Genomic DNA, 16,367 nt, shown 5'->3' on the forward strand with positions numbered 1-16,367 from the left:
TCTCAGTATAAATATTTATCATTTTGAAAAAAAAAAATCTTTTTTCCATTTTTAAATACACAGAGATATAGAATATTACATGTAAAGAGATGTTTAATCATTAAAAAGTTAAATTAATATCCAAATAAGTTGAAATCTAAAAATAAATAAAAGAATTTTGGAGAATACAAAGTTAAAGCTCATTTTGGAAAACAAAGTCATTTATCACGTTATAAGCATTTTATTTTTTATAGCCTTCTTCAGTGGAAGGTTTGTCTCTTCCAAAGTCTCCTCAAGACTAGTCATGAGGCATCCGATCAATTCCAAAAATTAAAAATAGCGTTGATTAGGGGAATATTCTAAAATTGATCTTACTATTCTAAAATAATTACATTTTATTATTTTTATACCAAACAAATACTTTATGTGGTTAAAGTCTTCCAAGGTATCTCTTATTTTGAATTTTCCGTATCTCATTCGAACTCCTCTTTATTTTCTTTCGTGTCAAATTAATTTATTTTATTTTCTTACATTTGGAGGTGTTTGATTGTTTTATGATTTGTACCTTGCTAGGATTAGTCAATCCGATGCAAGTGTGGTGATGAAATTTGTTTCGTTAAGAGAACAAAATAGGTGATGTCACCAACAATTAAAATTATCTTAGTGATCAAAATATAGAGGACATAGAAAGATTATGCTAAATTATCAATTTACTCCATTATCTCTAAGGTTAGATTTGATTGAATTAGTCCCTTTTTTTTAATTCAATTTAATCATTTATATGAATAATTCAGAATGATAATTATGTTAATCTATAATTAGCACGACTTATAATTTTAAAATGGCGATGATTAAAAGCAATTGCAAACATATATGAACTTTTAATTACTTTTTCTCTCAAAAATTGAGCTTTCATCATTGTTTCGTGCAGAATATTTTTTCTAAAAACTTATGGGTATATGTGGTATCCCTGCTCATAAAATCAAACAAATTCACCTTAGAAAATAAATATATTGAACATATTTTCTACAATTAACTTATAATATAATACAAAAAGTATTTGTATTTGTCATATTCAAAGTTTTAGATTCCCCATTACTGGATACGAAGAAAACAGGTCATCCAAACAAACAACGCATGGATTAAATATTAAAAACAGGCAAGAAGATGAGGAAATGGCAAAAGCAAAGATGAGGAAATTGCAAAAGCAAATGAGAGACTTTCAATTCACACGTTTTAATTATTGTGCCGAATTTGCGAATTTCAAGTAACAAATGTTGTTGTATGATGATTTGTTTAAATTATTAATATATATAGCTCTTATTCTAAACCGACTGAATTACTTTTTTAATTCTTTTAAAATAATAAGAAATTAAAGTAAATTCAACCCTAATACTACATCAACAGTTTAATAAAAAAAATATAATGTTAAACACGCCGAACAATAATGAGATTATTTTAATGATCAGAACATACATATCATCTATTGAACCATCTAGTTAAAATGTGATCAATCATAAACTATAAAAAAAAAAATTGTTAAACCGGTTAAAATAACAGTTATTTTGTAAACACTTTTGTTAAATACTCATGATATAACATACAGAATACTGATCATAACCTTGAATAAAAACAATAACTGAATTGAGATGCAAAAAAGAAAGAAAAAAGTATATATATTAATAGGAAGAAATAGAAAGAAATAAATGAAGTGAAAGAGATTTAAATTAAGTAAGGTTTGGAAGGTAAGTATATTTACAGGGTTTAGAAGACAAAAATAAAGATTTAAAAAAGGTGTGAAGTGGTAAACCTAAGAAAGTAGTAAAGAAAGAAAGAAGAGAATGATTGATTGGAAACAGAAGGTGCTCTGATACAAGCAAAAAGTGATTATGAGATTGCATAATTATCTAGTGATGGTATGGAGAAGCTTCTTGAACCCGATTCTTTCTCTTGAGAAGGAAGCGTTGCAACGATTTTCTCATAGAAAGGCCACTGCCAGGACTATACAATTGATTAGGAGATTGCAAAACTGTTGGAGAAGATGCTTCTGACCCACTTCCAGTCCTCATTCTTTCTTCCAATTTTCCATTTGCAAGCATTAAAATAGATTTAGCCTGCACAACACCAACCCACTTACTGTTAAACTCACAAAATTCACCAATTCAATGCCTTTCTTCTTCTATAAATAAAGTGTACGAGACGGTGACTTTAAAAAAAAGAAAAGCATGCCATGAATGTATTTTGGTAAACAAGTTGCGTGCAGTTTTGGAAGTCAAAGGAGAACTCTGTGATGGATTATGAAGTTTTTAGGAAACTTGTTGACTCCTCCACCTTTCTCACCTACCGCTTCTTTTATCCTCCTAAAAATCTTTTTTATTTTACTTCTTCTACTGCTTCCACACCAAACTTGTCGGCAACTACCATATCCCTTTTAAAATGTTATCACCTTTCGTGTCATCTTACAGACTTTAATAGATATAATCATTTTTACATTAATAAAATATGTATACAATTTTTCCTTTTTATACAGTAAATAAATATTAATTAATGCGTAATTCCTAATATACTCCCCAAATCTGATCATCTAAACTGGGTCCAATTTATTGCATGCAGATATTTATGTTTTGTATAAGACCAACCAAGGCAGATCCAATTATCTACAACACATTTTCTAGATCTAATAATTGCATAGGAAATACCGTAATGCGGAAAAAGAAATTGCACAATACTGAATATACATACCTGAAGCTCGGTGACATCTGCAACACAAATCTTGCCATCGTAGAAAATTGTGAGTGGTTGTTGTTGGTGTTCCTGGCGGTGATGGTGATCGAGCGGACTGATCTCCGTAGCGTCTTGAACCCTTTCATAAGAAAAAGAAAAAAATTGAATACCAAAATGAAAGAAAAGAGAAGAAGAGAATGAAATGAATTTAGAAAATGGGTTGGTTGGTTACCTGCTGGGATGGTGGAGAGGGCCAGAATCGGAGGGAGGGAAAAGGGCAAGTTCCAAGTTGCAGTTTCTCCTCATGTTTGCGTTTGAAGTTAGAGAGAGAAAGCGAAGAGAATTAAGGTAGAGAATGAATGAAGGACGTATTATAAATATATGAGAAAGCGGACAGAGTTTAGACAGTATTTGTACATAAGAACACGTAAAGCACAAGGGAAAGAATTATCGGCGGGAAGAGTGAAGGATGCGGTGCGAAAGGGACAGCGATTTCTTGTGTTGCATACAGTTTCAGCACGTGTTCCACGCTTTTCAAATATTTTAAATCACGTGTTATGTTATGTGTGTGTAAGTGTATGGTTGTGTGCCACCCCACCCGAAACCGCTACACCACTTGTGATTCCTGCCGCTTTCACGCTGTCATCACCGATTCTAAAATCATTATACTCGTGCATCAAAATCAAAACCTCCTATTACTATTTCTTTAGCCCCTCTCCACGCATTTAACGTTGTTCTTTTACTAATGTTCCCTACTCTTTCTTCATCATTAGTCCTAGATTAATAATTAATTACACACCCACCACTATTTCATTCTCATCTTATTATACAAATTTATATTTTAATCAAACCCTGTTATTTATCTTTTCTTAATCATTATTAATTCGTGTTCAGAGTGAGACAAGAGTTCTACAATGTAATTTAATCTGATAATATATTAAAAGTCTTATTGCTTTATTTATTATGAGAAATGTTTGTTTCTAAAAATTATATTATTTTATATAATATTTAGAACTATTCCTATATTTTTTCCCATTTTATATATATATATATATATATATATATATATATATATATATATATCTTTTATAAAATTTTATTTCTATTTATTTATAAAATTAAACCATTCATTTAGTTGGTGTTCTTTTGGTGGTAGGGGTTTTGATTAATATGAATTATTGATGGTTGAAAAATAATAATTATACTGTTCTGAAAGCTGTTCATACTACACTTATCCTGTTCTTTATTTAGAATAAACATTTGAAGGAAAGATGAATGCATAATACAGTTGAGTTCATCCTAATATAAGTAAGATTTGTTATTTATAATGAAATTGGTGATAGTTATGAAAGTTTTCTTATTGCATTGTAGACGTCATTGCCTATTCCAAAAATTTTATGTGACAAAGAAATTACCAATAGCGGTGTGAAAAACTTGTGAAAGTAGTTTTTTTTTAACATATTTTGGACCTAACTACTAGAACGGATCATACCAAATCTGGAACATAAAAGGAGCACACAACACGTGATTTTGTATCAGTTCTTTTCTCTGTTGTCACGACACCTAACAGTGTATAAGTCAAGGAATGCTAACTTTTAGAAAAGCTCTTTTAATGATTTTTCATTCGTAATATTTATAAGTTCATGTTTAAAACGTATCCAATTCTTTACCATTTAAACCATTAAGCATTTGATTCTTTCACTTATAATAACTTCATTTATGGTCAAAATCTAAAATGGACCTAAATTGGTCCAAAACCCAACATGAGTGTTTAGTGTGGAAGAATTAATACTCATATATTATTACTGATTTCAAGTCGTTTTCTCTAATAAGAAACAAAAAAATATATTATATTTTTATTATCTTGTTCTTTCATTTTAATATTTCTTATAAAATTTTAAAATATTATTTTTCTGATTAGTTTTCTTTTTCTTTTCAAATAATAAATATAATTTTATTAACTTTTACAATGATCAACTTAAGTCACTCCTAACATATAATTTGAATGAGATTAAGTGGTCTCACAAAAAATTGCAGCTTATATACTTAAATAATATTTGTTTACACTTTGAATCCACATCCACTCGATCCATGATAACTAAATAATATGTTATTATTTTTCAAAATTTTCTAGGCCAATAACATTATCTCGAAAGAGACTAAAAAAATAAAATAAACGTGATATGAAGTAGATCCCAAAAATTATGGTCTCAAACTTTCATTTTCCTTTTGACAATTTCTAACATCGCGTTTCTAATAATAAGGGTGTGAAAAATACCAGATATCCTAGTCACACTTACAATGATCTATTTATATATAGAGAGAGATTTCTTACTTGATTAAATAAATTTTGTAGCTTAATTTTGTGAATTTTATTGTACCACGTAAATTTAAGATTATTCCATTCACTAATACAGTGTTGTTAAAGTGGTTGTTTAATTTAATTTTATGGATGCTAACTTTCTTTTTAATTTGAATTACATTGATTGAGCTCTATATTTTTTTATTAATTTTGATTATACTTTTATCAAGAATCGAATCAAGCGGTCCACTCCCTGATAACGAAATAACCGATCAATTATGAGCCACAAACTAGTAAGAGTAATTAGATCAAATCCAAATAAGTTATTGATGGCCTTGATTAGGTCACTTCTAATTAAAAACCCATTGTGAAAGTTTATAAATATGGATTTGACATTCAAATAACTTATTTTTTAGGACACATTTTTTGTAGAACTATTGAGTGATCTCATATAGTGAAACACTTTCTAATTTTTAATTCCATGATTTTTCAAATAAAATTACACTATTTATCACTATGAGACATTTCAGATATATTAATATCTCAAAGTTCATTGATAATTTGTCTTCCTATTAAAATTTATTATGAAAAAAATACAAAATGTAAAAGATTATATCAAATTTATGATAAAATTTATATTTTATGAAACAGACAAACTATATCTATTATGATAAATAGGGGTGGGTAAATGGAATTGCACTAAACTGAACTGCTAGAAAAATTAAAAAGAAGTTTGTTTAAATTGAACTGAAGTGTAAACTAGTTCAAAAAAACTGAACTGAACTGTTTTTTATTTTATCAAACTGAATTGAATTGTACTAAACTGTATTAAACTACAATATAAGTTGAACTGAACTGCTAACTGAAGTAAACTATACTAAATTGTACTAAACTACAATATAAACTGAACTAAATTATACTATCTGAATTGTAAACTACACTAATTTTATAAACTGATTTTTTTTTTATTTTCACTTAAACTTAAGATTTCCACTCATGAATAAATATCAAAACTATGTTTTTTTAATTTTATTTTCGTTCAAACAAATGAAGTTTTTTCAAATTATTTTCTGAAAAACTTAAAAAATCACTTAAGTCGTACACTTTTTTGTTTATTAGGGTATTTTGTTTTCTTCTTTTTCATTGGTCTTTACAGGATTCCATGAGTTATTATAAATGTAAAATAAATATTAACACCTAGTAGTATTTAATTTAATTTAAATTAAAATTTTATTTAATGACTTTATTATTAATATATAATTAATATTGTTCTTATTTATTTCTGATGTTAACTTTTTTGTTATTATAAATAACATAAACAAATATTTTGCCTGTTTATGAAAGATAACATTGAAATAATATAACTGTGTATGAACGTTAACGTAAAAATAATAAAACTTTTAAAAATAAATAATTTTTAAATAATGGCTTTAAAAATTTAATGGGTGGAGAAATAGATAGAAAAGTAATTAGAGAATAATAATAATTAATTATGTCATGGGAAATTATATCACTGAAGTAAGAGTTATTGATTATAATATATGATAAGACTTTACACGCATTCAATTTAATAGATGAGTATTTCAAATTTTAAATATATATTATTAATGTGTTTTAATGAATGTTATATTGAGATTTAATGGTATATACAAGTGTCTTTCTTGAAATGTGAGAGGAAGATGAGAGGGAGTGATGCATGAGAAGGGGCTTAAAACACAGTACAGTTAACTATAGTTAACTGAATCAAAAATTTCTTAAGTTCAGATTTTAAAAACTGAACCATAAAAAAATATATTTAAGTTATAGTAAAAATGGATCAGTTTTTTTTAGTATAATATAATACAGTTAACTATAGTACCAGTTCATTTAATTTTGCTAGTCCTAATGATAAACTATAAATATATGATGATAGAATATTAATTCACTTATATTTTTAAATTAGTTAATTTATTATTACAATGGTTTTTTAATAAAAAAAAGTGAAAATTTTTCTTTTTCACACGTGTATAAAATTTTTCATAATATGTGTTCTATAAATTTTACTATATCTAGTTTTGTTGTCCAAATTGTTTAAAAAAAAAAATTCTTACGCACATGTATAAGCAACATTGTCTCGTATGTTTCGATGCTTAACAATTTAAGCACTTTCGTAGGGATACTCTAAAATTAAGTGTCTCATTGATACTTAAAATATAAATCATAATTTCTCTCATTTAAAACATGATTTTTAAGCACTGATATTTATACAAGTAACATCACTTCTTTTTTAAAAGGGTTAAATATGTTTTTAGTCCCTATACTTTGGGGCGATTTTGGTTTTAGTCTCTCTTTCAAACTAAGGTACAATTTAATCCTTCAACTTTAGAAAACTCTGGTTTTAGTCCTTTTTACCAAATTTTTTTAACTTTATTTGTTATTTCAAACGCGTTTCTCAGTTAACATTGAAGCAAAGATGTGTCAAACACCAAATGCTATAATGAAACGTGTTTGAAACAACAAATAAAATTAAAAAATTTTGGTAAAAAGGACTAAAACCAGAATTTTCTAAAGTTGAAGGACTAAATTGTACCTTAGTTTGAAAGAGGGACTAAAACCAAAATCGTCCCAAAGTATAGAGACTAAAAACATATTTAACCCTTTTTAAAATCTATTAAGTAAGATTGCTATAACTAATTTGTATGAGCAATTGGAGATTATCTTAATTATTTAGTTTATTTTGAACAATATTCGGATAGCAAAAATTATGTATTACAGCGTTATATTTTTCTTATTATTTATACTATATTATACTATAGAAATACATGCTCCTCTAAACTTGTAGTGATTTTTTTATGATGATAAAAAGTTAAAAAATTAATTATTGTAATGAAATTAATAAAAAAATTGTTAATAAATATAAAAATAATAGTTGTAGAAGAAGCAAAAATATGCATACATACAAAATTCAATTTCCATTATTTAATTGTTGATAATAAAAAGTTAAAAGTTGATTAAAAATAAAAGTAGGCATATCTTTTAAGGAGAACCGGATCATAAAAGAAATTTAAAAAAAAAAAAAAAACACATAAGTTTTGGTACAATCATGATAAAAGCTGGAATGTTAGTCGGTAGAAGTGAGACGAGTGTGAGCGAGGAACTTGCCTAAATGATTTATGTCACATGTATGTTTGAGATAATAGAAGGGATTGATTAGGTGTTTTAGGTTATGTTATGTATTGTGAAAGAGATGGCGCAACCATGAGAGGAATAAGACAACATTGCTACGTGTTTACTCAGAAAAAGGAAAAACCAACATTTGATTGGACAAACATTGGAAATTGTCCTCTCTAGTTTACCGACTTCTTTACTTCTAAAATGTGTCGGAGCCTCTTTTCAATATGAAAAATATCTTTTAACAATTTCTTTTTACAATGTTTACAAGGTAATTCATTTTAGTTTGTTTTTTTTCTACGTAGAATTGCATAGGATCAAGAAACACACTTTTTTGCTTTGAATTCTGAATCTTTTATTTTAAATTCTTTTTGTCCGAATTGAATGAATATCTATAAAAAGTACTTTGACGCTCAAGTCAATAATTTTGCATGATAATAGTAATAATATACAATAGAAAGTAATTATTCATACTTAGTTATTGGAACTCAATGAAACTTACCTTTGCCGCTTAGTTAGCTTTCTATTTATAAATTATTTTATAGATCTTGGTATAAGTTCAACAAAATGATTTTATATTTAATTTTTGTCTGTTACTTGTAAACAGTTTTCTTATTCTGTAATCATTTATCAATATTTTTAATAATTTTTTAATTGTTTATTTGTTCAAACCATTCACCCAATAACAATAATTTTAGCCTTAAATCAATTAAAGTAATAATTCAAACCGTTCGAATTAAATACCATACTATATAGTTTTAAATATACGAATCAATAAAATAGTAACATATAATTTATTGTCAAAAAATTATTAAAAAAAGTTATTAACATATATTTCACTTGTAAGAATTTATATTCAAGTGGAAGTCATTACCAACCCATTTAGAAGTGTATTTCACTTCAAGACAATAAAATACATCTAAATTACCCTCCCATCACCTTCATATATTTTACGCTACAAAAATGTCTCTAAAAAATTAATCAAGTTCAGACCAATATAACACTACTTTTGTTCACATAGAAATTTCCTTCTGTCAACATCTCTATCTTGTTTTTAGGATATCTATCTATCTTGTTTTCCTTTTGCATGTGCGTGATTCTATTTTTTGTGAAACATGAGATTATTTCGTCAACGGTGACATTTCATGTGTATTTACGAAGAAAATTACTTACAAGGTTCTCGGATCCTTCGTGCCGGGCTCAACCTAATTTGGTTCTTAGTTTAACAAGTCCACTGAGTCATGCCCACCGATTGTACATCACTCTTTCTCAGAAGTTGTACAATTTGGACACTTTGTTTCGTTTCTTTCCGCTCATGTTATTGCCTGTGGATTATGGGATGCATGCATTAAACATATGCGTTAAAAAAAAAAATTATATATATCTATATATATATATATATATATATATATATATATATATATATATATATATATATATATATATATATATATATATAAATGTGGAATGATCAAATCTATCAAGTATACTAAAATTAAAAAACAAAGTTACCTATATACCATTTTATATGTGTAAAAAAAGTTTGAGAGGTCAAGGTTCCTCAACCACAAGAATTTTAACTATATTCAATATATAATCATGAATTTTTAAATAATGATAAATAATTGTAAAAGCATCTCCTAAGTATATCTTGTCTTTTGTAAACTTTCCTCCTTACCAACAAACACATTTAAAACATCTTGTTATATTAGTTTTATATTTTAAAAGGTAAAATGAGAAATTAAATATCTAGTTTGGAATTTCATCGAAACTCTTCATGTGAATAAAATGTATGCAATCACACGCCATAATTGTCACTGTCAAGCTGCTTTAGTTAGCTAAGGATGCAAAATCTATGGTAGTAATTTGTCAGTTGTTGGCATCAAGCAGCACTCAATCACTGTTGCTTTGTCCCCTAACCAACAATTATGAAATCCAATAATGTAAAATACTAAATTCTTCTCTTATCGTAATCATTTCAGAGAAAAGAAAGACTGTTTTCATGTCTATGCACTTATATACAATTACAGTTAAAGTTATTATAATTTTTTTTTTAAATTCCATAAATAATTTCTCTGCGAAATTTATTTTCAAAATACTCATTTTCTACAAAATTTGAGCATTAACTTTTCAAATATCGAAATTAAAAAATTATTCTATTTGATCATAATATATCAAAACAACGAATTGATAGTTTTATTACTCTTGGTTTTTCTACATTTCAAAGTTATAACAAGGCAAAGCAAACACATGGTGGTGGAAATTGAAGGTTTTGGAGATAATGAATGAGGATGGAAACGGTACTTGAAAGTAGAAGGGGAGATAAAGCTTATTTCAAACCCTTAAATACCGATAATCATTGACATGAAGATCCAATAATATCATTAACTAATGAGTAATCCTTAAGAAATCAGGGTAATGATGACATAATATCATTAACTAATGAGTAATCCTTAACTAGTAAAGTACACCGAAAATATAAAAGAAATGGTTACTATTTTCTATGACCACGGCCACTTAGCATCTCTCCATCTAAAGCACCGGTTAATGGAACTTACTTCATCTAAGGAACTTTGGTCGCTTTCTCTCTGTTGCAGATGTCTATTAGCATCACTAAATCTACAACACTGCAGTGTTTTATCCCGTGTCAACGCTTCCTCCTTGTATGCGGGAATGTTATATCTGGGGTGTTGGACAAAACGCACATTTTTCCACCACAGTTTTATAGCCTGTGGAAAACAAGATGGAGCAGGATCAACATACTGAACACGATACAACTGTCACTTCAAACATTGGCATTTCAGACAAGAACACTTGTCTGAAAGTAAGTTAAATACTCAGCACTAACAACTGTGCACACAACCAAATTTAAGTTAAAAACTATTTAGTGGATAACCATATTTATTATGCCAAAGCAATCATTATTCAAATCCAAAGGAGTGTACAATTATAACTTTTTCTAAATATCAATTCTATAACTTTTCTATAATGTACAGGTTTTTATCTATACAAATTAAAAATACAAGATTATTCAGTTAAGAGATATAAAACTATTAGATATAAAAATACATTCACAAACCTTCAAGTACTAACTCAAGCTTGTGGGAAAGTTCATGCTTGACATGGTACTATTCCCTATGATCACATGATCAACAGTTTAGTCACTATTGTCCCCGATTGTGTTTAGTACAGAGGGCTGCCTCTGATTATAAGGAGCCGCTCTCAGCAAATTTCAGCTCCAATCACAGTTCATATTTTAGTAATTTCAAGTTCAAAACTCTTAAGTTCTTTGCAAAAAAAACGTCTGCAGCATTTGCTCTAAATACTTCTTGTCATATAAGAACGCATCAAGAGGAAAGTATGAAAAAGAAGCTTACATGCCAATATATCCAAACTGCAACTTTATGAGGCATCAACCAAAAGAAAACTGCATGATCTAACTCTGGGGGTGAACTCAGCTTTTTGGCTTTCAGAGTGGCAGTAAAATAGTTTCCATGCTCAGGATGATGAACTGAAATTGATATTGTAAGATTTTCTCCAGGATCACTTGCTTTGATATTCCAACTTCCTAGCATGTCCTAGCATAGCGCAGGGAGTTGGTATCAATAAAATGAGGAAAAATTATAAAAACTTATTGTGATTATATTAAAACTTAAATTTAACCATGTAGACAAGTATATAACGTAAACCATGATATCTATAGAAAACATTGTAGTATATATAGGAAAAGTATTAGTCCAGAGTCTTCATTACCATCATTTAGTTCCAGTTTCATTCCCTAACATAGTGAACAGTGGTATATTTACTCTCTATATTCTGAGAATGACAGTATTTTATTTGCATCCTCTAGAAAAAGACAAAAAACAGATAGAAGAGACGCTCAAACCGTGTCCTCTGTTCTATTTAGACATAATCCAGTAAATGTAGGACATAATTTTCCTATTTACATGATACAATGTGCCTTACATAGACCCTAATTAAATAAGGAAAAAATCATAAGATATATAAAAAGAATAATTTATAGGAGATCTTTTAAGATACTCAAAAAATATTCTAAGCTATAAAAATGATATCATCAAATATTTGCCAGATTTTAAAACATCCTAATCTAAATATATCAGACAGTGAATTATGATAATTGTAGACCACATCCTAGCATTTACTAAACAATATCCATAGGTTCTTGCCAATAACTATAATATTTATTCTTAACAACTTTCAGTACAATTTTACCCCATAGCAAATCTGATGTATGGCAACTACATGGCAAGCAAACCATGTAAACGACGGTAGTATACAGCAGACTGTGATATAATGTAACTTGATCCTTTTCTGGAACTTCCACAGGCAACATCATCTGAAGCTACTTTGGGGGCACGAATAAGAAAACACATAGAATCCAAAAGCAAAAGGTAAGCTTGCCAACTAATCAAACATTTGTCTCAGAATATAACATTCCAAGTGATGTCTCCAAAAGTGTACTTTTTTCCCTAACTCTTCTATAAACACGGAGAAAAATTTATCGCTTGTTATTTATATCATTGGCTAAGTGCAAGTAGACTCAATATCAGTTCAGGAAGATGAACACCAAAAAAAAGATGCAGAATAGTGTAAATAAACCCATTCTCAACAACCACAAGAAAAAGAAAAGGAAAAAAAAAATACAGTGGTAACTTTTGTTTTTTCAATCCGGATAAAATACAACAATATTGAACAAATAACTGTTAAGTGAACCATAATGTCGTGACTCCTTAATTCTCTAAAGCAAATACATACCATAAAAGGACTGACATGCAAAGCCTTGGCCACTAGATCAGAGTGCGGGTCGAAAACAAAAGATACTCTTTCACCCCATGGTGTATTCGTAACCTGAAACAAAAAATAAAATAAATTGCAGTACTACCAATACAGAAAAATGCGGTCCCAAACATCCTACTGATAGTAAGAGAACTAGACCCTTGCACAACGTTTCAGCGGATTCTTAATATCTACTTGGGGACATTATTTTATAGAATTGAAAAAAGTAATAAAAATTTTTCATTTGAATTTCAAAATGATTATCCCCCACTGCCATTGAAGAACAAAAAAAATCTATTTTTTATTTACTAAAGAGTAACCTGATAAGAAATGAAGCTGCTAAAATGCTGTCAATCATGCCAACAAAAAGAACACATAAATTATAAGCCTAAACTTGTCTTATTTGAGCGAGTTGAGAAGAATTGATACTGAGAAATATCACCTGATGACTTGAGTGGGGAACGATGCATAAATTAGAAAGTCACATATACTTAAAAAAAATAGAGCATAAATTAGAAAAGTCACATAAACTTAAAAAAGAGAACATCTTTGTCCCACACCTCAGCAATGCACTTCTTCAACCGTTTAGTAGAGCCTTCAACAGCATAACAATAATACACACTCAAGGGATTCTGCTCATAACCCACGCTAGGGGGGATTGTCAGGAGAAAACTGCAAAATTGGGTTCGACATGAAGCAATATCAAATCAAAACTTCCCAGCGTAGAAAAAGAAAATATCTTAGTTCCCTTAAAGATAAATTTCTCATTATTCGTGAACAAAAACAAGAAAATAAAATAAATTGAGTTTTTTAAAGTTAAAATTGCAACTACTTTATAAACTCTCCGGTCTAACTTCTCCAAAAGCTCATACAGATAAAGTTAATTTTAACAAAAGCTCAATCCATCTCTCTTTTTTCTATACAAGTTTATCCAAACAAAAAATTCATGATTTATAGCATAAGCAGCTATTAGTCACTGAAAACAAATTGAACATCAAGGTGAAATTTTGCATGGCTCTAGCGGAACCCAATGGGGAAAAGAATAGGAGAAAAAAAAATGAATTACATTGGTCCATTGGTATCGGTAATTTGGCGAGCTTCGTCGGGAGAAATATGGTCGCGAGGCGCGTGAGATGCACAGTCGAGGTCAATGAATGCGTAGCGAACCCGATATTGGAATGAATGGTTTACCGGGTGACGACGTTGGTGCCACACTGTGCCTTCGTAGAGCGATACGGATTCGACTTCATCTCTGGATAAGGAAGAAGCGGCGCGTGCTGATTCCCGCCGCCGCAGTAGCGTGTTAAAGGCAAGGATAAGGGAGAGCAGAAGAGAGGTGAGGGAAGTTGACACGATAGAGCAAAGAAGATAAAATATTTCCATTATTATCTTTTTCCAATTTTTCTTTGATTTTAAAGTCTTTTGCCAATCAGGTTTCTTCTGTCAGCTAAAAATAAATAAACCCTTACACTTTAAATGGCACAGATAAAAAAATTAGTACATTTTAAAATTTGTAATTATGTTGAAAGTCAAACAATTGGTTAATTGTTTAAAATAAATGTAGAATATAAATAAACACATAATTAATAAATCCATTTTTGATATTAAATAGTTATATTTTTCTATAGTTACTAGTGAAAAAGCACTGTCTCTCTATTTTATTAAAAAAGAAGAAAAAGAATATTGTCTCTCTGTTTGATAAAAAAGAAAAATAACAATAATAGTTATGTTATATAATTAATAGCGCATGGTACTAGGAGTTTTAAAATGTGAATGATTTAATAAGTGTAAATAAAATTGTGAGGAAGAAATAATAATGATAATTACAAAGATAAAATAGGACATGCAAAATATTTATATCACAATAATCTTTTATTTTTCTAATACGCATAGTTACATTTAACATATTGTCTTCTTAAACTCACACCATTAAGACGATCGCAAAAAAAAAACATATACAAAGAAAAACAACACACAAATAAGAATAAGTTAAAATATAAACAATTATAATATATTGGAACATGTTAAACATTATATACATGATACACATATCACACCAACCAACAAAACTGATTATGTATGACAATACTTTGACTAAATTGTCCAGACTTAGCATGAATGTCGAGTTATGGCAGGTTATGCAATTGTGGTGGCCACTACTGCTTTGCAAATCCCTTGTCAATTGGGTTTCACCCTACCACACATCACAAGATTAGTCCTCAAACGCTCTTTTACCAAATGGAGAAAGGCCCCTCAAGCTCGAACCTCCTGCTATTCTCACTACATGCGTCAAACCTCTCTATTTGAGAACGTATGACCATTGGAGTGTCGAGATAACCCATAATACCGAGCTCCATACATTCATACTAACACACTTGAAACCACTACTGAGAAGTTCGTCTTTTGAACTCTCTTCCATACCTTTAAAACCATTAAAACCATTGAGATCACTCCACATTCACATAGTATACCTATACATGAGATTACTTATCATACATTAAAGAAATAGAAACACTCATACAAGTCATTAGAAATCACATAATAATACAATTTCTTCATGGTATCCTGATACTTATATTTAGGTAAGGAAAACAACTTTGGAACCATTGCCAACAGCTCCGGAAGGTCCAAAACCCCAAAAATGACCTAAAGAACGTCTAAAACTGATACTCGAGATCCCGAACATTTTATACCATCAAACTTCCACACACCAAGGTTCATTTGTCAAACATATATGACCAATGAATGACCATCAGACCAAGGACCTTCATCTACTCTCCACAACATAATCACTTATCTCTACTAGATATTGGGAGTTATTGAGAGTGTCAGAATCATCCCCCAATCCCAAAACTCTTATTGCAATACATTACACAACATAATAACCATAAGGACTTCCCCATGGAATCCTCTTTCACATCATACTCAATCCACACTTTTCATTTCATTTGAATATCATTATACATATAACACATACTAAAATCCATACATAACCTCATGTACAAACCATCGTAACATGCAATATTTATCACTAAACAAACATTACAATACATACCTCTCATCCATAAGAATAAAAGAAAAAAATCAAAATAACTTAACTCATTGAAAGTGGTGTAACTACCTTGGAGCTTAGTCCCAGCGTTACTGGAAAAGTGGCGCTCAATGCAACTATCTTGGCACTCAGCCTCAGCTCTACTGGAAAAGTAGCGCTCAGTGCAACATTTTTGACACTCAACCATAACGAGAGCAATTGCTCTTGGGTTTGACAGTGTTGAGTGTCACACAGGATTACTCAATGCCATATTAGAAGACAACAACTTGTTGTTAATCCAAATGAACCTTGTACCTATCCAAATGATCAAAATGACATCCTAAACGCTGGAAATGATTCAAAAATATATTTATAACTTAAATT

General features: G+C 29.3%; 2 protein-coding genes across 3 annotated transcripts; both read right to left on the bottom strand.

Annotated features, from left to right (window-relative positions):
* Positions 1-1,663: 1,663 nt before the first annotated feature.
* LOC106774620 (protein TIFY 5A) lies at positions 1,664-3,145 on the bottom strand. The gene is made up of 3 exons (XM_014661664.2): positions 2,936-3,145; positions 2,722-2,842; positions 1,664-2,093 (listed from the first exon to the last, which is right to left on the bottom strand). Exons 1-3 carry the CDS (start codon positions 3,007-3,009, stop codon positions 1,887-1,889), a joined length of 402 nt encoding a protein of 133 aa, XP_014517150.1. The 5' UTR covers positions 3,010-3,145; the 3' UTR covers positions 1,664-1,886.
* A 7,321-nt stretch (positions 3,146-10,466) lies between these two features.
* On the bottom strand, positions 10,467-14,371 carry LOC106774402. 2 transcript variants are annotated; one of them, XM_014661384.2, is made up of 5 exons: positions 14,019-14,359; positions 13,513-13,624; positions 12,932-13,024; positions 11,533-11,733; positions 10,467-10,884 (listed from the first exon to the last, which is right to left on the bottom strand). In XM_014661384.2, exons 1-5 carry the CDS (start codon positions 14,333-14,335, stop codon positions 10,657-10,659), a joined length of 951 nt encoding a protein of 316 aa, XP_014516870.1. In that variant the 5' UTR covers positions 14,336-14,359; the 3' UTR covers positions 10,467-10,656. The 2 variants fall into 2 exon arrangements, with proteins under 2 accessions (XP_014516870.1, XP_022642707.1); XM_022786986.1 differs by lacking the exon at positions 10,467-10,884 and adding an exon at positions 12,389-12,518 and having other exon boundaries at positions 11,598-11,733; positions 14,019-14,371.
* Positions 14,372-16,367: the final 1,996 nt, after the last annotated feature.

The sequence above is a fragment of the Vigna radiata genome, chromosome 10 (genome assembly GCF_000741045.1).
Source record: "Vigna radiata var. radiata cultivar VC1973A chromosome 10, Vradiata_ver6, whole genome shotgun sequence".
Classification (NCBI taxonomy): Eukaryota; Viridiplantae; Streptophyta; class Magnoliopsida; order Fabales; family Fabaceae; genus Vigna; species Vigna radiata.

Bases quoted from the DNA above. Each gene is read 5' to 3' on its own strand.
- LOC106774620 (XM_014661664.2), bottom strand. From the start codon at position 3,009: ATGAGGAGAAACTGCAACTTGGAACTTGCCCTTTTCCCTCCCTCCGAT. The intron at 2,843-2,935 runs GTAACCAACCAA...TTCTTATGAAAG, and splicing joins CCTCTCCACCATCCCAGCAG to GGTTCAAGACGCTACGGAGA. The intron at 2,094-2,721 runs GTATGTATATTC...GGTGTTGTGCAG, and splicing joins CAGATGTCACCGAGCTTCAG to GCTAAATCTATTTTAATGCT.
- LOC106774402 (XM_014661384.2), bottom strand. From the start codon at position 14,335: ATGGAAATATTTTATCTTCTTTGCTCTATCGTGTCAACTTCCCTCACC. The intron at 13,625-14,018 runs GTAATTCATTTT...CCAATTTTGCAG, and splicing joins ACCGATACCAATGGACCAAT to TTTTCTCCTGACAATCCCCC. The intron at 10,885-11,532 runs GTAAGCTTCTTT...TGTTTTCCACAG, and splicing joins CAGTTTGGATATATTGGCAT to GCTATAAAACTGTGGTGGAA.